General features: G+C 46.6%; 1 protein-coding gene and 1 long non-coding RNA gene across 3 annotated transcripts in view; both read left to right on the top strand.

Moving 5' to 3' along the window:
- Positions 1-6,955: 6,955 nt before the first annotated feature.
- LOC143156657 (uncharacterized) lies at positions 6,956-10,965 on the top strand. Its single transcript, XR_012994659.1, has 3 exons — positions 6,956-7,081; positions 8,253-8,357; positions 10,699-10,965. It is a non-coding gene; the product is annotated as an uncharacterized LOC143156657 (long non-coding RNA).
- Positions 10,966-13,907: 2,942 nt separating this feature from the next.
- SLC22A23 (solute carrier family 22 member 23) overlaps positions 13,908-25,781 on the top strand; it is a 115,019-nt gene continuing 103,145 nt past the window's right edge. For both annotated transcript variants that reach the window (XM_076330471.1, XM_076330470.1), the window contains exon 1: positions 13,908-15,184. In XM_076330471.1, coding sequence (XP_076186586.1) covers positions 14,651-15,184 — 534 coding nt within the window. In that variant the 5' untranslated portion in view covers positions 13,908-14,650. The remainder of the gene's footprint in view (positions 15,185-25,781) is intronic.

Below are 25,781 nucleotides of genomic sequence, written 5' to 3'. Positions count from 1 at the left end.
CAGTTTTTGACCCAGCGCAGAGTCCACCTGTCTAAGCCGTGAGCCGCCAGCTTCTCGAGGAGAATGCTGTGGGAGACAGTGTCAAAGGCCTTGCTGAAGTCCAGGTAGACCACATCCACAGCCTTTCCCTCATCCACTAGGCGGGTCACCTGGTCATAGAAGGAGATCAGGTTGGTCAAGCAGGACCTGCCTCTCATGAACCCGTGCTGGCTAGGCCGGATCCCCTGGTTGTCCCGCTCATGCCTTGTGAGCGCCCTCAAGATGAGCCGCTCCATAATCTTCCCCGGCACCGAGGTCAGGCTGACAGGCCTGTAGTTCCCCGGATCCTCCTTCCGGCCCTTCTTGTGGATGGGCGTCACATTGGCAAGCCTCCAGTCATCCGGGACCTCCCCCGTTAACCAGGACTGCTGATAAATGATGGAGAGTGGCTTGGCGAGCACCTCCGCCAGCTCCCTCAGCACTCTCGGGTGGATCCCATCCGGTCCCATAGACTTGTGAGTGTCCAGGTGGCATAGCAGGTCATTGACTGCTTCCTCCTGGATTACGGGGGGTTCATCCTGCTCGCCGTCCCCGTCTTCCAGCTCGGGGGGCCGAGTACCCTGAGGATAACTGGTCTGCCTGTTAAAGACTGAGGCAAAGAAGGCATTGAGTACCTCAGCCTTTTCCTCATCCTCAGTGACAATGTTCCCCCCTGCATCCAATAAAGGATGGAGATTCTCCTTGGCTCTCTTCTTGTCATTAATATATTTGTAAAAGCTTTTTTTGTTGTCTTTAACGACAGCGGCCAGATTGCGTTCTAGCTGGGCTTTTGCCTTTCTCATTTCTTCTCTGCACGACCTAGCGAGATCCCTGTACTCTTCTTGAGTCGCCTGCCCCTTCTTCCACAAGCGGTAAACTCTCCTTTTTTTCCTGAGTCCCAGCAAGAGCTCCCCGTTCAGCCAGGCCGGTCGTCTTCCCCACCCATTCTTCTTACGGCGTACAGGGACAGCCTGCTCCTGCGCCTTTAAGACTTCCTTCTTGAAGATCATCCAGCCTTCCTGGACCCCTTTGCCCTTCAGGACCGTCTCCCAAGGGACTCTCTCAACCAGCGTCCTGAACAGGCCAAAGTCCGCCCTCCGGAAGTCCATGGTTGTGGTTTTGCTGCCCCCCCTCCTTACTTCACCAAGAAGCGAGAATTCTATCATTTCATGGTCGCTAAGCCCAAGACGGCCTCCGACCACCACATCTCCCACCAGTCCTTCTCTGTTTGTAAACAGCAGGTCGAGCGAGGCACCTCCCCTGGTAGGCTCACTTACTAGCTGTGTCAGGAAGTTGTCTTCCACACACTCCAGGAACCTCCTAGACTGCTTCCTCTCTGCCGTGTTGTATTTCCAGCAGACGTCCGGGAAGTTGAAGTCCCCCACGAGAACAAGATGTTCCCCCACGAGATGTGGCCCCTTTTCTCCCCGCAGGTCCGAGGTGAGGCAAAATGACCCCGCATCTGCTCAGCTCTCCTGCTGCCTGGCGGGAGCCCTCGTCTCACCACGGAGAGCAGGGGAGGAAGGTGCGGTGGGAGCCCTGCTTCACCAGGGCTCAGTTTTGCAGATCCTTACCCAAGTCTCACCGTGCCAAGACACAGTGAGATGGAAGGTGTCACCTTGCTCTGCCATCTATGTCTTTTTGGGGTTCACTTTGGAAGGAACCAGAGAAGTCACTTTTCCAGTACAATCAATAGCTAAGGGACAGCATTATTCTACCTTGCCACGTCCTAGACCTTGACGAAGGACAGTGCGTATGCAAAGCCAGCAAGCCAGCAAAATAATTCATACTAGCAGAATATTGTAGATTTTTTTAAAAATGCATTTCCCTTAAAATCCTGCAATCCTACACTATTCTTTCTGTTTAAAGAATAAAAAAGAAAAGCATCTGTTTTAAGATTAGCCCTGCTGACATGGCTGAATGAAACGGATTAGTGTGGATAGACATGCAACAACTGACGTAAGGCACGTAGCTTTGTGTGCTCTGCGTTGCTCTCTGGACATGTCCAGCTCTTACCCTTGGCTGCAGAGGTACGTTAGGCTCCCACCTTCAGGCATCTATATTGCATTTAAACTAGATGCTGGAAAGGTGAGGGAGATTGGATATTGCTCAAAATGTCCCCTGCCACCAGCGATTACAATCAAATGCCAATTGCTTGTTTGGGTTTTTGAGGTACTTCATCAGCCATCATTTATGCTTTGCTACATCTATAGCTCTGGAAAACACGGCTTTTCTCTCTGTTTGCCCTGGTTTGACTTTTTTTTCGGCAGTGATTACACTATTCAGAAACCAGTGACAGCAGATTTTGTTTCTCTAACTACAGATTTCAGGTGCAAATTACTTGTAACTAAGTGCCCAGAAAAAAGCTTTTACATTGTTTCAGTTCCTTCTTTTTGGGGAAAAAAAAGGCTTGAGACAAATTCTGGAGCTGTTGGGCTTTTGTATACCCCCACAAAACAGATGAGATTCTTCAAAGTGAACAAAGTCAGTGATACATTAAGTTTTCTGAATTCCAGGAACAAAAAGGAAAATGGCAAAGTCCTGATGGAAATATTAAGCACTATACTTTATCTTGCAAAAAAAAAAAAAAAGACGACTTGCACTGCCATTATGCTGAACAAGATGAAAATACATCCTTAAGTGGAGACGTAGACTTGAAACTCTATTCAGCTGCTTTGTGTGCAAGCAGACTGTGACCCTGGTGTTTCAAAGAGTCGCAACAAATACTCAACCTCATTTGTTTAAAATGAGATAATGGAAATCATGGCTCTTAAAACCACAAGGGAAGTTTCAAAAAAAAAAAAAAAAGGACTAAACTGTGGTGGGCAAAATTACAGCACTTTCTAATAAAGTACAAGCGGTTCTGTGCCTGCTGTATGTGAGTGACAGCATGAATGCTCCTGGAGCATTCACTGGATTATAGAATGTGGTTATAGGATCTGTATTATTGCTGCTAAAGCTAAGACTTACCAATTATTGAGAATAATATTATGATGCAGCTTCTGAAATGGCAGCTTGCAGCAGACTTTGCAGTCAGGCTGTCAGAGAAGGCTGTAAGCTGGGAACTTGGCACACAAGGAAACTCTTGCAGAAAGTATTTACCGAGGGGATACTCCTGTAAGTGTTGATAAAATCTGAAAACAGAACTTAATTAAATGTTTAAAGCAGAGGCTACATTTTGGGACATGAAATGTAGTGTTACCTAGCTTGTTCCCCTCTCCCCAGTAAAACAGCCTGCCAGCAACAAAGCGGTTCACTTTCTGAAAGCTTTGTTGCACTGTACTTGATGTGGGAGGTTGAAGGAGGTTCAGAAGTTCAGTAAAGACCCTAAAATGTACAGTCAAATTGGCGATACAGTCCTTACACCCCCATCCCAGAAGATCTTAAATTTCCCTGTGATATTGGACTGGATTTAAAAAGGAAGTCGCAAGCACTGTGGACTTCACCAAAACCATGTCAGAAACCCTGCAAGGAATAGATGTGTTAATAAAAGAAAGTGAATCGCTTTTTCGCCTCAGCGGTCTGATGGATCGAATCCACCAGAAGAGTGTGAATCTGGACGAACTCAGAATTCCCTTCCCTCTGAGGAACTGGAAATTTCCCAGGAAAACGAATATAGAACAGGAGAACCCAAATACCCAAAATTTACAGAGTAGATGTCTAAATTCACCTCCTCCCAGAGGTTATGTGTAATGTACAGTATCCAACCAAAATCCGATCAGAGGCTCTTCAGAGCTATTTTAAAACTGGAGAACATCACACCACCAATTACATTGGCAATGCAAGATATGCTACAGATGTATGGGTTGGATTTCAACCCCGCGCAACTGGTGACTCAGCTTTGCCTGTTGCAAGCCGGCTATCAATTTGCAGAAGGTCACTGAGGTCCATTCCAAAATATTTTTTGTTCAGCCAAACCAAATGCTGACTGTTTTGCAAAAAGGTGAAGCTGACACTAATGTTTTCCATGATAGTAGCAGCCAACCCTAAAAATGGGAGGAATATAGATGCCTAGTATCAGTCACAGCTCAGGAGTCTGCACCTCATGCAATGAAAAGAAAAAGAAAAGTCTGATTTAAAGCTCACAGGAGTTTTAGGTAAATTCACTTAAAGAAAACAGCAGACTCTGAACTTCGTCCCACTTGGACTCCGTTCCTCTATTTGTGTTTTTAAAAGAAGTAATTATTAGCTTTGTACCCGTCCTACTTTGTCCACTTCCAATAAAGTGAGGAAAAGAAACTTTGTCCTAAACTTTAAAACTTACTATCTGTAATCTTCTTCCTTTTTTAATATAGGCTCATTTAAATAGGCTCATTTTAATATAGGCTCATTAAGCACTGCACTGATTTGCTCTGAGGTCTTGGAGCGGTGGGTAGGACACTTCATTCCCAGCAGAGTGAGCAACATACATTGCATCTACGTTCACTAACTGGATAAAGGTTTGTCCTCAAATCTGAAAATACCGGAAGGATGGGTTTAAGTATCTAAGAAGAAAAATTTAAAATAACTGACTCCAGGAGCATTTTGCCATAGCAACATGCTTTTAAAAATAATTGAGAGAGGTTAACAGAGAATTGCTGCATAATTATACAAATACATCCTCATCTCTTACCAGTGGCTTCTTAATCACAAAAGTGTGTTGCAGAGGAGAAGCTGAACTGGGCACCAGTTAGTCATCTGATCCAGGTAAGCCTATGAAAATAAGCAGGAGCCAGGGAGGCGCCCAGTCAGAATAACTGTTTGACACTGAATAAGGAGATCACAAATAGGTCAACACCACTGTGAAACTAGCCTACCAATCTCCCTGCTGCCTAAAGCTCCGGAATAGCATTAAAGCTAATAACCATACAGAGCCTTTTGTCAAAATCCAAATGGCCAGGAACACTTGATCCGTATGGAAGGGAACTGGAGATAAGAAATGTCCTGCCTAAGATAGTTGGCAGGACAGCGAAGCTGCACAACACAGGAGGCTTTTGCCAAGGTAGGTTTTGGCTCACCGCCTATCTCATTCCAAACAAGCACAGAACCAGTGGAAGCCTTTGATGTTCTCCCATGACACGGTCACAAGTGTGAACAATTTACAACATCTGCAGTCACCAGTACAGACTTTATTATTTTTTAAATGCCAGCTGCTTTAAGCTCGTTGCCCAGTTGATGTCTTCCTGAGGAAGACGGCTGAACCTTTGGCATATCTGAAAAGAACGTTTTCTTGAAAAGAAACGCAGGTTTGCCAGCAAAAAACAGCCTCCTCCTTGCTGATTGAGGCCATCGGTATGGCCTGTTCTGCTGGCTGACCATCCATGGACCAGCTGAGTGGGTAGCGGGAAGCAGGGAAAGGCCACAGCAAAAGCTGCTCATCAGTGATCCTCTGTTTTATCTCTTAATCACAAACAGAAGCCTTGTACGGATGAAAGGTTAATTTCCCTTTCCCCCCGTCATCCTACACCAGGTTTGTTTCTTCACAATATTGTTTACAATTTACTGTTTTGGTTTTTTTTTAAAGCCTGTTTTCTTTTTTTTAAAGCCAAACCTCCCCAAACCAGGTGTTTATTCCCTTGTAGCATTTCTTCTCTATCCAGGTGTAACCTCTCATGCTCTGGCTGCTGCTGGCAGCTTTCCCCCCCCCTCCCCCCCTCCCCGCCCCAGCAAAACATTTCTAACTAGATGCCTCTGGCTGCAGAGGAACCTGCATTTTCTGACCGTCTGCTGTATTTTCAGATTCCTCAGATGCAGCATCCTCACCAGAGGGAGAAAAGGCTGGGGCAAGTCTGCAGTGGGTCATTTGGTGCAGCGTACTTGGTACAGCTGACACCTCTCGCCTTCCCTGAGATAAGCTGGGTGTCTACTGAGCAAACATCCTGGTGAGCTGCATGTGCCAGCCAGACCCTGCTGGTCCAGAGCAAAACTGGCTGGAATTTCACCCTTTACTTCATATGCAGGCGGTCCTGGGGCTCTAGTGGTGTAAAATACAGAGCCCTTTGGATAAACGAAGGGACCCAACTCTCTCCCTTTCTCCCTCTTTCTCTCTCTTTTTTTTTTTTAATTTCAAAAGTCCAGGGACTCCTTGATTTTAGGCTGCATAAATTCAGGCCAAAAAAACATTATGAAAGAAGTGCTTGGTATTTCCAGGGTAGAGGCTAACAGCTCAAGACATTACTAGCATGCTGGAAAGGGAGTTTTGACCTTTGTGGGATAAGGTATAAATCAGTGGTTATGCCTGGAAAGACAAAGTCTGCCGGGCTGACCGCGCTGCAGAGCCGTATTTGCACAAGCTGGCCTGGGTTCCAGGTAACTACAAACTATTTAACTCTAGCAGTGCAAGCCTCTTATCTCTCAAATCTTCAAACGTTGATAGAAAATACAACAAAAATATTAAATATTGTGTTATGATTTTTTCCCGACCTCTTTCTTTCCCTTTTCTTCTTAAGGCTGTTATTTTGTTTCATAACAATTTTCTTGAGCAAAATCAACATGCACTTTCTCCAACTTGAACTAATTAATGCTCTTGTTTCTCTCTTAAAGCATATGCGCACAGTCATGCTTGTTTTGTATGCAGAGAATAGAGAATATGTTCCTCTCCTTGAAATTTTTGAAAGGATTTATTCAGGAGAACCATGGGCTGAGCTGTGAGCCACTGGTGCAGGTGTCCCCTGTGGATGGGCAGTGGGAGAGTATCTAGGGCTGCACTTGTGCAGATCAAGTTTAGCAAGGTCTGTGCAGGGTATCCCAGTAATTCCTGTCTGTGATATAGAATAGAATAGAATAGTTTAGTTGGAAGGCACCTACAACGATCATCTAGTCCAACTGCAAGCAGGATTTGCAGGGTACAAGCAGCAGTGGGTGCCAGGTAACGTGTAAATAGATGGATGTATTTATGTCGACATCACGTGGCTACACGACACAGTTTAATTAAGACTTTGCCCCTTCTCAGCCTCTCCACAGGTAAGGTCCAGTTTCGGCCTGTGTTGAAGGATAGAAGAGGCTCAAGTCTTGCTGCTGTACCTTGGAGCTCACTCCCAGCCCACGTAAGCACGGACTCACAGCAAAACCGTTTGGACACTAGGTGAGTCTGAGCTTGCATATACAATATAGGAGCAGGCGTGGAAAGAAACATTCCCCATTGAGAATGTCGCTTATCCAGGTGTAAAAAGAAAAATAAAATCAAAGGGAAATATTTCATGTGCAAGTAAGGTTCTTGATTATAGGTTCCATTTTTATTAAATATTCCAGTTAGGTCCTGCAAGATTGGAACTTGGTGATTCATACGCTTGCGGCAATTAGGCTTTGAGTTGCCAACCTTACATTTGTTTGGTTACTTTCTGTAGCATATACATGTGCTTGCAGAGTTAGTCTGCGTGCAAGGTGTAATTTATCTGTCTGAGGGCTGCACTCTGAGTCACTGAGTTCCCTCAGGGTGTCCTGATTCCTTTCTTCCGATAATCCTCAAGGAATATCCTAGGTGCTGTTTGGTTTTTGCTTTCCCTTTAGAAACTGAGTTATACAGTAAAAGTGACGGTAAGGACCTGCATGTAGCATGTTGTGATTCCCATTATAGGTGAAAATGCACCTGTCTTGCTCCTGAACTAAGTATTACTATTCCAGTCTCAGTACTTCTGTTAAGAATCTGTCAGCTGCCTTAGAGGAGGATGCAGAAAATACATATTTGCACTAAGTGATTTTTCAACATCAGATGTTCAGCTACCATCTTATGACCAAGGGAGTGTAAAATGAATGCTGTTAGAGACTTTGGTCTTTGGAAGCAGGAGTTTGGCTCAAAGCCTGTTTAATTTAATTTAATTGTTCATTTAATTTAATTTATTTAATTCTAGTATTTGAAGATCTGTTGAAAATAAAAGAGCCACTGGACTGACTTAATTCCTACTCAATTTCACTACATTCCATTAAGGCATTCAAACAATCTGTGTCTAAAAATTATGCACACTGTAGAACTTGTCTTGTGTAAGCACTCATTAGTTTTTTGCATTGTTTTAACATATATGCACAGAGAAAAAAACCCTACACTAAAACACCATGAAGAATGCAAAATTAAGCACTTGAAAGTCAGAAATTACACAAGGTAAAATGGCTTGTGTAAATCTAATTTGGCCTCTGTGTGCATGTGTGTTCACATAATGCGTATGTGTTATACATATATATATAAAGTGTATAATATTTGTGTATGTACAGTGAGAAAAGCCTTTAAATTACATGACTACCTACTGTTTTTTCCACAGCGGGCTTGCCTTATTCAGCGAACAGGATAGACCTGCTTCACATGTGGGTCACCTTACTGTGAAGAAGGCTGTTCCCTATACGACATTGCCTCGTTGATTGTGGAGGTAGGTGAATCACAAATGGGGTGGGAGACTGGAAGAAGAGCTGAGGGGTGTCACTGCTTCTCCAGGGAGTTAAATTCATAACTTAGAAAGCCAACTGGCTGGCTACTGACAGGTATAGAGGTATCTGAGCGAGCTCCTCAACTCCCATCAAGAAAAATTATCAGGACAAACTTATGCCATTTAAGTTGCTGATCTGAGTGAACTTAACTGATTTTTCCTACTGCGAAGTAGGGGGTGCATGCGGGAACTGGTCTGCAGGCAGATTGCAAGGGGGACTACTTTCTAGCAGGGAAATGGTAACAAGCAGCAGATGGAGGTAAATTCTTCCGGTGGCACAGCTGTGTCTAGACGACAACATCTGTTCACAACCTGGATCAAGCTAGGGTAGAACTAGTTTGGGTTTATCTTTCTTATTCTACCGTCACTAATATTCTACATCAGTACCATCGTCTTCATTAACCAAATTCATAACCTCCTTTAAAAAAAAAAGGTAGTGTGACAAAGTTTATTTTCCTCAAATCCAGGTTAACTGTCTCTAATTATCTTACCTAGTTTTAATTTTTTTATTAATCAAGTGCTGCATCACCTGCTCCATCATTTTGCCCAGGAGTGATGTCAGGCTTCTGTCTCTCCCTCAAAGCACCATATGATATTATTCCAGTTGCATTTGTCTCATTTTATGAGTGCATGCCTTGAGACTCTGGAATCTGATTTACAAAAACACTGCACATTCACAGTTGCCAACAGGAGTTGTGCTTTGAAAATACAAAATGCTGCACCATGCTCAAGAATGCTAAACTGCTGGGAGCTGCAAGTACACAAAACTTCATGGTTTTCACCTTAACATATCTGCCTCTGAGTTTCCCAATATGAAAGGAAGGTAATAAACCTTCCCCTTATGGAGACACTTTGAAAATAAATGCATTAATATTTGTGAAACACTTGGATACTTCATAGGGGGGAATTATAAAAAAGCCCATGAGGACATTAATCGTTAGTTCTTGAGAGCAGGGTTTGAAGATAGTGCATTAAATAAGTCATGGGGCTCCATACTGAACAAGGAGAAAACAAAATATTGAATTGCTCCTCATTAAGGCCCAGATTCTCAACGGTATTTTAAGTGCCTGAATCCTGCTGAGAGTCAGGGCTTCTTAAGCAGTTATCTTCCCCCCCCGAATAAGACAGGAGACCTGCAAGAAAAATTGTACGTAATCATGTAATTCTAGGTTGCATCATAAGACAATGTTAATTAAAGGTTGCATCATAATCACGTGCACAAGATTTGGGGCACAAATTAACATTGCCCAAGCAATCTTAGTTACAGCATTTACCAACTTCAGATTGCTTGACTTTGCAACATCTATGATCTTTTCCAATAGTTAGTGTACAAATAATTTTTTCTGTTTTTAGGATAATACACGAAGCCACCCACATTCCCCATCACGCCCACATCCCTAGCAGATGGGGGATGGGAACCCTTCCCCTGCTGCATCCCTCCCTGTATGGGGTACAGACCTCTGCCAGCAGAGTAAATGACACAAGTAATAGGTTGTCATCTTCTATTTGAATCAGCATCAGGAAGGGACAGAACATTTTGCTACTGAGTTTCACTAACCTTTGCTGACATTGGAAGAATGGTGAAAGTCAGGTGTCTTTGGTTCAATCAAGATTGGAGGAGAGCACACTGAAATGAGTACAGGCTTTTCTGCCTGTCTTCCAAGTGGCTTAGCCCCTTTTCACATTTTCAACTCATTCCTCTTTCTTTCTGTTTATCTTGCCCCACATCCAGCTCTCGCAGTACTCACCTGGCCCTCCTGAACTGAAAAATCCCCTATAGCATCCGGATAAAGCCCTGCGCATCCTCATCTGACCCCATAGCTGATCCTGCTTTGAGAGGAGGTGGGACTAGAGACCTCCTGATCCCTTCCAACCTAAATTCTCCTGTGATCTGATGAACACATTGTGCTTTCCTCCATTATATAAATAGTCTGCATTCCAATAGGTGATTTTATTAATCGATCTTTGTACCAAGTAGCTTTGGTTTATTGCATTGTCATAATTTCACCTCTACAGTACAGGATTCCTTTAGACAAAAAAGGCAACCAAGCATACATCCCATAAAACAATAAAATATAACTAGGTTTGTTATTGTGCAGAATGAGGTTGTTGCAAATTCCACATAAACCAGGAATTTGTGCCAGGAGCTCTTCAAGGTACTGTGGCTGGCCTTCCAAGAATCTGAAATGTTAACACCAAGGCTAAGGAAGCTTGATTTTTTTTTTTTCCTCCTCTCTGTAAACATGATGATATTTCTCTGGATCCTGGCTTCAAATCCTCTGAGCCGTGGCAGAGTGCCGACAGACGGGATGCTCGTTCTGCAACGGGAGGCTTGCTCTGCAATGGGGTGAAGTTCACCGGTATCGTGTTGTCCCAGCTCTGAGGCCGCTCGCCCTGCATTATGGCAGGGATCAAACTGCTCCTGTCAGAGGAGACCAAAGCCGCCTTTTCTGCTCCTCCTCCCCAAACTGTTGAGGACCTAGGTTACAAAGGTATGCAATTTCCTTAATATAACTCAGTGAATGTGGAAAAAATAAACCAAAAGACATTGATTCATTCTCTTCTTGAACGCAACTCATCTTTTAAATGATATCTTTTTGTCCTCTAACAAAGAGGTACCCCAAAGATCCTATGTCTTCTATCTGAGGTCAGAGAGGCACTGTTGGAGAGACCTCCGTTCCCAAAGCCCTCTTCCCCTCTCCATCTCCCCCTGCCAACCCCAGGCCATGCCAAGGCCTTTTCCCCTATGTGGGAAAAGAGAGCGAGTGGTAGCTGGGAGTTTCTAGAAGACCTGTCCCAAACGATCGCATCGCAGAAGAAATCTGGGAAGGGGAGGAAGCAACCGATCAGGCTAAATCGTGAGCTCACGACACAAAAAGGAAGCACAGAGAAAGTAGGTCAGGTTTCCACGGGGTAAGTGCAGAAGTACCGCCTAGCAAGAGCACACGGGGGCAAACACAAAAAAGCCAATACAACAAATAAAACTTAACTAGCAAGAGCATCGCAAGTAACAAGAAATCGTTCGGTAAGTACATCAGCGGTAAGAGGAAGTCAAAAGCAAGTGGATTACTCATCAGAGAGAGAAAGCTATTGACTGATGCTGAGAAAGCTCCGAGTGCCTCATGCCTTTTTTGCACCAGGCTTGGCTAAAAGAGGTCACTTGTGATCAGGTGGTTGACACAATACATATTAATGACAAAGGAATGAGGTTTCAGCCCAGACTGGGACAGGACTGGTTACAAGAGTGCTTAGATAACTTAGAGGTGTTCAAACCAACAGGCTGGCTGGACTTCACGCCAGGGTACTGAAGGAAGTGGCTCAAACAACATTGGAAATACTAGTGTCTACCTCTGAGAACTCAGGGAGGATGGCCAAGGACCCTGCTGATGGGAAAAGGCAAAGCTGGTGCCTATCTTTAAAAAGGGCAGTTTAAAATAATTAAAAAAAAAAAAAAAAATAGACCAGCCAGCCATTTTTTTTCCCCAGAAAGCACCTAGTACAAATAGACACATCATTTGTAAACAGACAGAAGGAAACAAAGAAATAAGCAGCTATTAACATGGACTTGTCAACAAGAAACTGGGACAAGCCGGCCAAATTTCCTTTGGCGATAGAGGAACAGACCTTATTACGGAAGAAAGGAGCAAGGGCCACAATCAGCTGTGCCTTGGTTAGGCTCTGCACATCCGTTCATAAATGAGGGAGTTCAGTTTATGTGAAAAAGTGGGGCAGTGGGTACAAAACTGTGGAAACAGCAGTTGTCAGTGGTTTACTGGCAAACGGGTGGCTTATAGATGCAATTCCAAAGGGGTCTGGCCTGGGACGTTTCATTAGTGGCCTTCAGAGGTGGCATTAATCAGGGAGCAACTGTAAGTACTTTGAATTCTTATTTCATCCTCCAATGTAATCCTAAGGAATTGCTTGGAAAGCACAAAACGTGACTGAAAAGCGACAAAGAGTTGTTGTTTTTGCAGGCGGGGTTAACCCCGTGCACACACAGAGGCTGGTGCTGCAGGCAGCAGCTGAGGGGAAACCAGAGGAGAGCTGGGGGCAGTCGGAGGCCGAGGAGACAGCAGGAGAGGTGGACAAATTGCAGCTGGTTGTCATAAAGAAAACATGGCGCAGGGACATGATAACAGCCATCGGATGTAAAAGGGCACTGCGACACAGGAAGAGAGAGAGGAGGCTTCCCTGGGCAGGGAGCACCAGGTTCACGTTTCAGCAAGGAATATTCGTATCAGACAGGAGGATGAAGCGTCGCCTGGGGAGGCTGCAGGGCCGCTCGGGTACTGGGGATCCCTCAGAGCAGGACTGAGGGAAGCCATAAAAAGGGATCCAGAGCCACCAGTAGATGGGAAACCTTTTTGGTTTCTTATGTAAGAAAAGGAGCTAAAGGGAGGAAGATCTGAGGAGTTAATGGGGTACAATAACCCGCTTGCAGAGACCAGATCAAGTAAATGAAAATCCACCAACAACTTGCTCTTCCATTTATATTCGGTAATGATGCCAGTCCTCTTCTACTGCACACAAGTATTTTCTGCTCACTAGCCACGTTCATGTGTACAAGCGTATATTGATCTGTTGTCTCTCTTTCCTTTCTTCCAAAGGAGAAAACAACAGCACAATTCAGTAATGCATGGGCTATGCTCCACGATGAAAATAGTCTGAGGCACTTACATGCTGAAGTAAATTTATCTTAACATAAAAATAACCTTCACAAATTTGAACTGTCTATTTTACAATTAATTTTACAATTAATGTCAGGTCTTAATATGATTATTATTTTTTTTAAGTGTGTACTAATTTGACAGGCTGACTGAAGCAATGCAGGTATGTCTTCTCGCACCGCTCTAGGTCCCAGAAATGCCCCCTTCGACTTCGGGTTCTTCCCTCCGCGTCTGTCCCCGCTCCAGTCCCCCCTCTTCAGCCACCCAGGGCCCTCCTGCGACTTGGCTCCCCGGGGCTCCTCCAGCCCAGCCAGCTGCAGCCGCACTGCATTATTAAAGGGATGCCGTGTAAATAATTGATAAGGAAATAACAGCGCGCTGTAGAGCGAAAGCACCTCCTTCCCCGGCCCTTACCCTGCCCGCCCCGGTGCCGCTCGGCCCGCCGCGCTACCTGACCCGGCGCGGCGGAGCGCAGCGTGGCCGCGGGGCGGCGCGGAGCCCGCGCGGGGCCGCCCCGCTCCCGCCCCGCTCCCTCCCCGCTCCCCGGCGCCGTCCCGCCCCCGGCGGCGGCGGGTCCCTGCAGGGCGGCCGGGCCGGCGGCGCGGCGCGGCGGGAGCAGGTGCGGCCGCCCGGCACCGCGGGGGCGGAGCCGGGGGCGGTGGCGGGGCCGGGCCGGGCCGGGCCAGCAGGTGGGGGCTGCCGGGAGGCGGAGGGCGAGGAGCCGGGCGGGCTGCCCGCCTCTGGAGGTGCGGCCGGCGGCACGGCTCGGCTCGGCTCGGCGAGCGGGCTGCCGCGGGAGGCGCGCGGCGGCGGCGGTCTCCGCAGCCCGGGCCGTGGAGGGGCCGGCGGGGCCCCTTGCTGCAGAGCCCCTTGCTGCAGAGCCAGATGTGCGGGACGGGGGGCTGCGAGGGGCCGGCGGGGAGGTGCTGGGGGCTGCCGCCGCCGCTGCTGCTGCTGCCGCGGCCGGGGGGGGACCTTTAGCTGTGCGGGAAGCGGGGAAGCCGCGTCGGGAGCTGTTATTTTCTTCTCTTCCTTCCTTCGCCTTCCCTCTCCTCCCTCCTCCTCACCAAAACCGGGAGAGGAGGCGTGTTCGTAGAGTCTTGCTGCACCGGTTTTGCTTGGTTTGTTGTTGCAGGGTTTGGTTTGCAGGGTGGGTGGTTTTATTTTTTTTTCTCCCCCCCCCCCCGGCCCATTGCATGCTCGGATCCGGCTGGATCCTTCCTTTTATTTTCGGCGGTGTCTCTCGGAGGGGGGAAGGGAGAGCCGGGATGAGTGCAGCTTGACGCACAGGCGAGGGGAGGGGGGGCACCGCCGGCAGCTGCAGCGGTTCGTGGCCGCAGGGTGCGGGTGAGGAAGGGAGCGAGCGAGGGGCTCGCTCGGTGCCTCCCCCTTTATTCGCCCCTCTCCTTCCTTCCTCCCTCCCCATCCGTCTCCTGCCGGGTCCGGCTGGGAGCGTGCAATATATTACGTTGCAAGGTGTGTGTGCGTGGAGGAGAGGGAGGGAAGGACTCGCGAGGGAGCCGGGGCTGCCCCAGCCCCCCCCCTATGTGAGTCCCCCCGGGCGGCTGGATGGCGATAGACCGGCGCCGCGAGGCGGGCGGCGGGGGCCGGCCGCTGCCGGAGGAGAACGGCTCGGTGCCGGGGGCTGCGGGGGGGAGCGCCGCCGCCCCCCCGGGGCCGCCCCCCGCCAACGCCGCCGGGGCCGAGATCCAGGCGGTGCCGGTGCCGCCGCCCCCCGCCGCCGCCTGCAGCCCGCTGCTCCTCGACTACGACGGCTCGGTGCTGCCCTTCCTCGGGGGGCTGGGCGGCAGGTACCAGCGGACCCTGGTGCTGCTCACCTGGGTCCCGGCCCTCTTCATCGGCTTCAGCAAGTTCTCGGACTCCTTCCTTCTGGACCAGCCCGACTTCTGGTGCCGGGAGGCGGACGGGCAGGGCAACTGGAGCGGGTCCCTGGCGCCGGGCCACGCCAACCGCAGCGGCAACGGCAGCATCTTCCCCCCGCCCGGGCTGCCCACCCCCGCGGGGGGCAACGCCAGCGAGTGTGACTGCCACGAGTGGCACTACCGCATCAGAGCCGGCCTCGTCCAAAACGTCGTGAGCAAGGTGAGAAAGGCGGCTTCCCTCAGCCCCCCTCCCCGTCCAGCCCTCACGGACCCCCTCGGCACTACCCTGGCCCCGCTCGGCACCCGCTTTTCCCAAGACAAGGGGAGCAGCCGGACACAATGCAGATCTGTCCATGTGTTCCGCTGCCGGGTCGGTCAGGCGCCCTGTGGGTTACTTTCCCACCAGGAGTAAATCCCACATCCCTGTAATCCTTTCACTCCCAGGGAGTTATGGCGGGTGTTTGTCCTGTGGGTTTGTACCTGGGTGCTGGTTGCGGCACTGAGCTGCAAAGTTATGTCCTGAAATGGGATCCTCGGCGGCTCTTCGGGATCCCAGCAACGGCAGCTGTCCTGCTGTCTCAGGACGCAGGTGTCTGTGGGAAAGACAACGGGGGCAAGTGTCACCAGCTAGTGAGGGGAGAGAGTTGTGGAGAAGGCTCCAGTTGCGATAGTGCTCATCTTTGCGCAAGTATACCAAAGCGGATGTACAAGCCAAAAAACAGGTTGATTTTTGGCGAAGCTGATGAGGTGGTCACTCTTGGGAGGAAAACCAGATAAAGTTCTGCTGAATTCTTCTTGTTTTGTACTTATTCCCTTTGATAACTGTTTTGGTAGAGCAATAAAAGAAGAAATGTCTCACACAAGTTGTCGTACTCCAGAGGCAGAAAGTGCATGCTGCTCTGTTTTGTGTTTCCTAATGTAGTGGCTAAGGTGGAAAATTTCTAGTGAGGAGGGCTGCGCTTGCTGCTTTTACTTCATATTTGCTGAGTAGCGCGTGCAAAAAAAGGCCTCGCCTTTTCACCTGAAAGCTTCCACTTGTTTATGCTGCTGGCCCCGCGAAAGCCCTGCAATCTCTGGATGGGCCTCGTTGGTACTAACAGGCAACTGGAGCTCTTGGAAATGTAAAATGAAACTGTTACACCAGGAAAGTAGTTCCCTTAATCTCAAGACTCCCCCTAAGATCAGCAAAAATTACTTCCTGCCCGGGAGCAGTGTTTTGGATTAACCGTGCTTATCTAGTTGGGGGAAAGAAACGCGGCAATAATCTGATGACCGGCATGATTGTGCTTTGGTCACGCGTCTATATTTAATCATTAAAAATCATTTCAGCTTCTCTTTGTGTCCCTTGAAAGCGTGTGCAACAGGGAAAAAGCAGGTAAAGCAAACCCCTCAAAACCTTGAACCCAGAATGGATTAAAAAAACCCCAAGCAACCTAGCTGTGCTCCTTCCATGAAAAAAAACACGGGCACATGGTAGACTTGAATGGTTTGTGATGTAGAAGCGCATAATGAAATTTGACATTTGAGAGAGGCAGATTTTCTTCTGGTTTATAACCAGAGACTGAGCTATTCATATGTTTTAGGGTTTAACACTGACGCTTAAGCATGAAAAAAAAGGATCTTGAAATATTTCTCTTTAGTGTAAACTGTAAAAGAAATTTTTTTGAAATGTTTGAGTCTTTTGAAGGTCATCATCAAGTTGGCCACAAAAGGTTGGGGGAGAGTTAGTTTGCTATCTTTGCATGCTTCTTTAAAAATAATAAAAAAAAGTGTTCTTTGGAAGAACTTGCAGTAAAGGGCAGATCAATTTTAAGGGATAAATAAACAGCTGTGGTCCCTGCTGTCTTGTTTTCTATTAGAAAGAATAATAATCATCTTTTCAGACTATGGGTTTTTCCAATGTGGAGTTTTTATTTTTGTTGTATGCTCGCGTCCAGAAACTTGGCAGCTTTTTCTCTTTGATTTGTAATCCCATGTAATTATAATTAGGTTGTTTTCTCAGGGTCAGGATTCCTCCTTCGTCGGTGTCTTGGTTTACTTTTCTGGGTTTTCTGGGTGGGTGTGCTGTCTGTTTTTATCCTAATGAAGAAAGAGAGGAAAAACCCAGGCACAGCATCAGCGTAGCTTAATTTGGTCTGCCTTTCTTATAAACCCCCAGGAGCTCTGATACTGTGGGAGCGATTGTCGTAACTGCTGACTCCTCTTATGTGCATCCCACTGTCCTTTGTGAGAAAGAGCTGCCCTGGATGAATTCAGAAGACTGGATGTTCAGATCTCCCTTAACTCCCCTCAAAAATGCATTTATTTCTGTAATGTATTATGCAATGTTCTCATCTTTCTAAATAGAGTTTTATTAAATCTTAGTCTAATATACGCTCATCTGTGTAGTAGCCAGGGGTTATATTGAAATATCATAAAGAGAGCCAAAAGTATATTAATAAAAAATGCACTTTTGTTTGGCCAGTAAATCCCCTTGTTCTTCTCTTCAGCGGTCCAAGCTAATAGCTGCTGGATGTTCCATCGCTGCTTTGCCCTCAGAAACGACGTAACAATTGTGGTTATTTAGCGCAAAGCATATTTCCTGCTCTGCATTTTGTTGATGTACGTGCGCGTGAGACGTCACTGTCCCCCATTCCTCGGGAGTAGATAGCTGTCCTTAAACTACATTAAGTTTCACTGTCTCCGTAGCCTCTCTCCTAATGGTACCCTTCATCAGATACTGTCTCTCTGTCCCTGCTTTCTCAGCTCTCCCTTCCCCGGTGCCCTTTTTCTCCCAGCCTGTGTCATGCTTGGGACTGACGAAGTGGAGATCTTGCTGTTTTCAGCCCCGCTCTGCGCTTTGCTTAGCCCCGCTTCTCTTTGAGTCTTTGCTGGAGCCAGAGGTGGCCTTGCACCTTCCTTGAAGAGTGGTATTGCCACGCTAGACACTGCCATTACCCTGACCCCCTCGACTGAGTCACTGGGAACGGTGCTTTTTATAGTGCTGCCAGTCATCAGAACTAGAAATGGTAATAAAGGACGTGCTGCTTATTATTTAACACTGTTGAAGTACATATAGCGAGAAGGTCAGATGCATAATTTAACCACAGGGATTCCAGTGGCCATATTAAATCACCCATCTGAGCTAATGTCCTGACTTGGTACATAAATCTTGGACTTTAGCTTGGTTTGTACATAAATATCTTCCTTTAGGACAATTCACTTGTAAGGCTTTTTCACTGCTAGATGCTTCTTTGAGGATTTTCATCTATTCTTTATCACATCATCATCATTATCGCACCACTATAAGCAGAGTGCACGTGTATCACTTCTGAGAGATCTATCCTTATAGCCTTTAGGCAAAAAGCTAGTAAAAAAAAAAAAAAAAAATCTGTCTTTTAAATGGTCCGTGTATCTCACCACTGTCCCAAGGAAGGATGCTGAGAAATACTCTCCTTTTTTGCCATGGGGAAACCTGAGGTCTCACTTTGCCCATTTGCAAAGTGACGCTTCAGGTAAATTATTAGCATTAACGCAATAAGCAACATAATGACAACTAAATGTACCTAGCCTTGAAGCCTGGCAGGAAGTTGGAGCGTGTACTCAGCAGGGACTTTTCTAACTCTCTTGTCAACTTCTTTAGTGCATGGGTCTTCTGACCATCTGCAAAGCCAGCTGTAATCTTGGGGCAAAGTTTTCACGGAAGCTCTCAGTTACAGGATTGATGGTGGTTGTTTTTCCCTCCGTTACTAGGATGACCTGTCCGCTGTATTTGATTGCATTACATGGTGGGGTTGTTTGTTGTTCTGAATGCTAATTTGTATAATGAACACTAAAAGCTGACGATGGGCAAGGACTGAGGCTTGATTAAATTGCAGCAGTTGATGGCACAGCAACCCTCTGTCCGCACCCGCAGCGTTCCAGATCGTTCCACCTCTTGGGGGTGCCGTAGAGGGAAGTGGTTAGTTGAAGGCTGTGTTTTAATCACCCAGAGCAATTATGTAATAATATTTCATGTCTAGTCACAAGGGAATTCCTGTTGTGGCTGCTTTTCTGCTCCAGATGCCTTGTTTTGCTGCAGTGCTGTTCTCTTGGCTCTCAACTTCCCACTTGATTTGAGTTGAGTCATCTTCTTTCCCAAGTAACATGCTATCATTTTACCTATTTGCCGCTGGTTCAGTCATTCTTGTGCCAATTTGGCTGAGCCTCTAGTAAATTGTCCCCTCCAAAAAAGGGCAGCTTAATTCAGGAGAGCCAAATGGTCCCGGGGCAGTGCTGTCTTGGTGTGAAGTTGGATGAGTTCAGGCTGTGATGTGATGCTCTTTGCCCCTGCAAGGGAGGGTGTCTGTGCCCTATCAGCCTTTCTTTCCCCTGCTTTTATGGCAGTTCTGGCACTTTTCTGGACGCATATTCAGCTGATTTAGTTTGCTAACATGGTAGGAAACTTTAAATACATTTTTTAATTATTTTTTTCTGTGTTTTCTGCTGGGTTAATGAAGTGAAATGGCTCTGTGCGGTGACATGTGCCCTAGACTATGGCGTTGTCTCATGGGATTATTGCAGGTATCTGCGAGTAGCCAGAAATGGTGCAATAAACAAATCTCTGTGTGGTAACAGTGATGATAAATTTGGCACTGCTTGTGGGGTGATATTTCTTGGGGTAGGGCATTTCAAGTGGATTTTCAGAGTATAGTTGTTAGTTAATTCGAAGGGGATCACTCTGACAAGGTCCTTTCCAAGATAAGAGCTGTGCCACCCTTTCCAGGCACAAATGGGAGATCTCTCACTTGTTTCTGCGTATCCTCCAGTTGGCTGGTCTCTGCAAAGAGACTTCAGAAATGCTGATGCTTCTCTTTTTCCTGCAACTGCCAGGATTTGTCTTGTCAGTGTTGGTTCCTGGCTGACTGGCTGCTTCTTAGTCCCAAATCAATGAAAACCTTGAGTTACTGTACCCAGTGCAGTAGTTGGGTCAGAAGCGGCAAGAGGAAAGCTAGTATATCACCCATGCCCTTGCTACCCTTGTACAGATTGAAGGGGATGTAGGGACCTGCAAGGTAGATACTTGCAATGGGCAGAAAGACTATTCTAAATTTCTTTCAGACGAGGCTTTGAGCAGCTTTCTCTGCTCCTAATGGGCGCTGAAGGGGTCAACAAGTCCCTGTGGTCAGAGGTATCCAGAAATACTGGCAGACCAGAGCAAACTTCTACTACTGTTGTTGGGTTGTTTTTTTTTTACGGCTTCCTCAGCTATGGGAGAGATCCCAAACTTCCCCCCTCCCCGCCTTCCCTCTGTGAGTTAGCTGATAAAGAGTTAGCGGTTGCCGGTCTGAGCACTCGCAGGCTTGAGAAATCTGCTTGCTAAAGAGGGAGCCAGGGGAGCTGATGGTGTGTCCTGCTGCAGCTGCTCTGGGGGCCTGTCTGTACACACTGAACGTGGTGACGGAGTCTCCTGGTTATCAGGGCACCAGTGAGCAACACCCTAAAACACTGGGGCGAGTTTCTGGTTGACTGGAGTGAAGGAGGGGGATGGCTGTTTCGGGAACAGTACCTGCTGTTTCCGGGTGGTGCAGAACTGTCCTCTGCCTGCCTGCAAACAGCAGATTACCTGATGTTGATCTTTGAGATAACGAAGTATGATGATATCGCCAGACTACAAATACTTGTTTAGTGAGCCTAGATACTGTTTTTATTTATTTGGGGGTGCTGTTACGTACGGGCCAAAAAATTTTCAAGCAATTGGTCTAGAAAACAGAGACTGGGTTAAGACCGATACTGACATCAGAACTCAGGTAGTCTTAGGTTTTCTATCTAGTATGGATTTTTTTTTTTTGCTAGAGGGAATGTACATAGAGTTAATGTTTATTATCACCCTTAAGATAAAGCGTCTTGGATACAGGAAGCTGATTTCAGCTTACCATGAATAGTTTGTAGCATTGGTAGAACTAACAGTAATCCTTCAAGAAGGTAGTTCTGTATTAGAGTATCTTAAAGTCATTCTTAGCTTTCCAAGACTTGCTATTGAGGCTTTCATATTCATATTTCATATTCCTCATTTTCTATGTGTATGTCAAACAACTGCATTTTTTTTCTGGGTGGACGTGATGTTTGAAATGGTTGGGGTTTTGTTTCCACTCCCTAATACATCCTGTATCTCAGTCATTTAGTTTAAATATACTGACCCAGGTATATTTATTATTTATGGGACCAGTACTGTTTAATATCTTCATCAATGACATAGACAGTGGGACCGAGTGCACCCTCAGCAAGTTTGCAGATGACACCAAGCTGAGTGGTGCGGTCGACACGCCAGAGGGACGGGGTGACATCCAGAGGGACCTGGACAAGCTTGAGAAGTGGGTCTGTGTGAACCTCATGAGGTTTAACAAGGCCAAGCGCAAGGTCCTGCATCTGGGTCGGGGCAACCCCCGATATCAGTACAGGCTGGGGGATGAAGGGATTGAGAGCAGCCCTGCTGAGAAGGACTTGGGGGTATTTTGTCTTTTGTTTTCCCTGTCAGCCTGTTTGTTTCTGCCTGGTTTCCCCTCCACGCTACCTGGCATCCCTGCTTGGGACAGTTGCTCTTACTCACTCCCTTTCACGCTCCTTCCTCCTCCCGCTCTTCTGCAGCACAGCCTGGCCAGCGCTGGGTTACCCATGAGTAACTGTGGAATTAATTAGGCTGAGATCTTGCTGTGGAAGAAAGGAATGGGATTTGCTGTAGACGATGTGTAGAAGATCAGAGAACCCTGGCATAGGAAGATGCTGCAGCTTTGCAGCAGTGCTGAGTATTCAATTCTTGCACTGAATTCCCTCAGAGCAGCTTCTCTTGGGCTCTGGTTGCCTCAACTCTGAAATGTGTGCTTAGCTCTCATAATGTAATTTATTTTTATTTTTTTTTTCCAGTTGACTTTTGACAGTAGGTGACCTTGTGTGCACTCTGAATTCCCTTTTAAAGTCAAGGGGGAAGGAAGGGACCTGAAGGAGGGAGAAAGGAGGTTCAAGCCCCTTCCGGAACGTGTCATCGGGGTGTGTTGCAGAAGTATCCCGGCAAAACCCATGTCAGCATCTGATAACCACTCAGCGCCGTACTGGAGCCGCACTGGCCCACGCCCAGTGCGGGCACTGCGGAGCCTCCGTGCCCGGCTCGTAAAACCCGGCAGGCAGCGATGATTAACGTGCACGTTGAGTAGCTCCCGCTGATCCGGGCCACGTCATACCTGCTGGGAAAACACAGTAGGTCTGTGCCTATTCCCACGCGGCGGGAGATGGATCAGTGGCTGGCTGCGGTGCACACCTGTGTTTGGTGCAACTGGCGCGTTCAGGGTGGAAACTCCTGCCTGCCCTGCGAGCTGATGAGGCAAGGGCAGATGTGCTCAGGGGGCGATGGGCTGGGTGGGACTCGCTCCTGTGGAGATGACTTTTTTTTTCTCCTTTTTTTTTCCCCTCATCTCCCCCTCGGGAGGATAATTCAATGTGTAGTACAAGGCTTTGTTAAGATTTTTATTTTGTCTTTTAATTTGGGAGAGCCCCAAATGCCAGTTGTTCTACTGAAACACAAGAACAAAAGACTAAATAAGTGAATCTATCCTGATACTTGTTTCTGGGACACCTATCTAGATCCACAAGTATCAAAGCCGGGAGAATCAGGAATGCTACTTGTGAGATGCAGGGAAGCGGTATGTTCTCCTTGTCCAGCAGCATGTGATTTATAGTTACCCTTGCGCACTGTTTTCAGAGCAGGGTGGTCCGGTTCCCTGGAAAAGGTTTTTCGGCTCCAGACAGCTGTGGAGGAATTCATTTTGGCTCAAGTACAGTCTCCCTGTTACTCTGCAGCACTCTGGAGCTGCCCGGTCTCCTCCTGGCCTCCAGACCGAAGTCCACAAACATGTAGACAATGTCACAATGTCCACCCTACAAATATTATTAAGGATAGGGAATGTAAATTAAACCATAAGACCTTTTCCCCTGCTGTGTCTCCCAGGGCTGTGTAAAACATTGTCTGCTTGAACAATACAAGCTTGACAGACCAGTTTCTTATTTTGATTTGTAAAACAAGTGGAATATTTTTCTCCTTTTTTCCTTTCCCTTAATATTTATTTAAGTCTGAATTAATACCAGACCTTCTTTTTTCCCCCTCTCCCTCTCCTTTTCTTCTTGCCCAAGTTATAATAGCTGTAGTCCTCAAATGATGAGAGGGCAGGGTCACGGCAGCAATAATTGCATGTCAAAATTAAGGTGTCTGATCTTTTTATCTACGGTGACTTTGAGCAAGTATTTCTCATGAGGAATGGCTTCCTCCTCTTGTCTCCTCCCTCCCCCTTCTCCATTTCAGAGTTTTATGCCATGCTTGACATTTTCAGGGGTTTTTCCCCCGATTTTTAAAAAGGCCCAATAAGGTAGTAAATTAGGTTTTGCCATGTCAGCCCTCTCAAGGCTGCACACATGCAGTATGTTTTATGCACGCGTGGTTTTGGCAGCCTGAAAAATACCAGTCCTCACAGTGTTAACTTGTTTTCGATAATCAGATGATAGCGAATGTTAATATTTAACTAAAATGTTGGGGTTTTTTTACATATGGCTTCTATTTACAGTGCTTAGACCTGTTGTAAATAAAAATTTGAAAACTAGTTTAACTTTTTATTTAGTTTGGTTGCGAAGCCAGTCCCAGCAGCACGTACCTTGTTCAGAATAAAGGTTGTTGTCAGCTGAAAACTGAGGGATGGTACTCAAAAACCATTTTTCTGTGTGTGTCTCAGTCAGTCCTAGTGATGGGCATTGTTGCTCCTGGTCTTTTCATGCAGGCAGAGGGAGGCAAACAGCTACGGGTCTTATAGCAAAGAACAGGTTTAAAATTAAAGTCAGTTTTGTGACAGTGGCTCCTAATGATGTCAGAATATGTGTAGAAAAGATGCATAATTGCAGTATGGAGGTGTAAAAGAGAGATGGAAATATCCTGATCCTGCTCTCTGGAAAGTTATGACTATAGTGTTCATGAAAGTTGCAAGCAAGATTTTGTATCTCCCAACTCTTTGATGTTAGATGACATTATGGCGTTGGAAAAAGCGAAGCAGATTGCATCAGCTGAGAAACAAGTTAGTTGACTAATCTGGGGAGGGCGAAGGCTGGAGAAGATCAAAATGTCTCGGAATGAAGGGAACTCCTGCTACTGAAAATAAAAGTAGTAGTGGTGGTGAAGTGGGTGGTATATCGATGCTACTAAAATTAATTTAATCATTTTGAGTATTCAGAAAACTGTCATATGATTAACAAATCATATTTTAATTGTTAGCATATTAGTGATGATTATTTACTTAGCAAACTTCCTTCTTCCCTCTCCCAGTGGGGAAAAGAAACAGATCTGTGATGAGAGCAAGGTTGGGAACAGAAGAGCTAATTGCTCCTGATTAAAGTGTGAAGTTGAAGGGTAGATGAAACTTTTCAGTTTTGCAGTGTTTCAGGTGGCATCTCATTATCTTGGGACTCTGCTGATGTGCTCGCTGGATAGCTTGGAGGGTCTTTTTTGCTTATGGCATAGACTAAGGAATAACTTAGTGCAGAGCATTCAATTTTAAGTCTTGTCCAGGTTAGTTTATTGGCTCTGAAACGAAGTCAATTTGTGTCCTTTAGCATATTTGAAGTTTTGGGCTTGTTTCGTGATTGCAGTGTTGCTTGAGCCATCTCATCACGCTGGAGAGATGGCTCTTACAGGTGATCCATGACTGAAAGGCGTTAGATATGACACAGGGCACGTAGATGTGTGCGGTGCAGCTCGGCTGGCAGCCTGGCGCTGCTTCGGTGGATGCAGGCAGGAGATGCTACAGTGATGCGTCTGCTGTCAGCATCGCCTTTCTGCTGCTGGGCAGGGGAATGGGGCCACGCACGTACTGGGTGCGAGCAGGACAGCATCGCCCTGTGGGGCGTAGTGGGGACAGCCTGGTTACCCTGAGGTAATTAATATAATCTCTGCCTCTCTGATTGCAAGCAGCTTGATACAACCTGTGCCTTAGGTGTCCCATCTTCACAACGGAGTTGAAGTTTGCAAACCAGGAGGAAGTGCTGTTTTATGTATCGGTGTTCATGCAGTGATTTGCGGCAGCGTGGCACCGAGCCTGTGTGCTTTATTTTTAAGGCTGAAATACCAGACTTAAAAAACATACACTTCAAAAATTAATGTGGAAATTTCACAGCTAAGTCGCGCGTGTCGGAAAATGCAGTTTTGAAGGATGTATTTCAGCAACTTTAACTACGTTAAACTTCAGAAACCATTAGGGAAATTTGTGAAGTCCACAGTTGTGCAGTCCTGTACTGTTTTGCGGGGATGGAAACTGTTTTCATAGGTACATGAAACTGCTTTCATACAAAGCTGCACGATCTAATTATATCTTTCTTGGAAGACTGCTAAGCACGTGTCCTCTGGCTCACGTGTCCTCTCCTCTTTCTCTCTCCCCACTCCCCTTGCTCCCCATGTCCCCAAAACCTTTGGCTTTGTGGTAGTAGTCAAAAGTAGTTTCTTCACTTTATTTTTCAAATGGTACGTTGCCCAGGCGGTCGGTCATGTCTGTAGTTAAAGCAACCTGACAATTTCTGTGTACGTGACCTTGTGTTCACTGTTCACAAGTGATTTTCCTGGGCTGCAGCTTTCCCTGCCAGGTGTCTGCCGTGGTCAGAAATGGTTTACTGGTTTCTGAGAATGAAAAGTGCAGAAAATGTTGTTCCCACTGTAAGAAAAATGAATTGGATAAAAAGCTGAACAAAACAAACCATCGCATTTATTGAGTTAGCAAGCTCCAGTGTACGGGAACAGGGACCCCAGATTTATCAGGAACGGGAAGGAGGCA

The sequence above is a fragment of the Aptenodytes patagonicus genome, chromosome 2 (genome assembly GCF_965638725.1).
Source record: "Aptenodytes patagonicus chromosome 2, bAptPat1.pri.cur, whole genome shotgun sequence".
NCBI lineage: Eukaryota > Metazoa > Chordata > Aves > Sphenisciformes > Spheniscidae > Aptenodytes > Aptenodytes patagonicus.
This window is presented reverse-complemented; position numbering and strand designations above follow the sequence as displayed.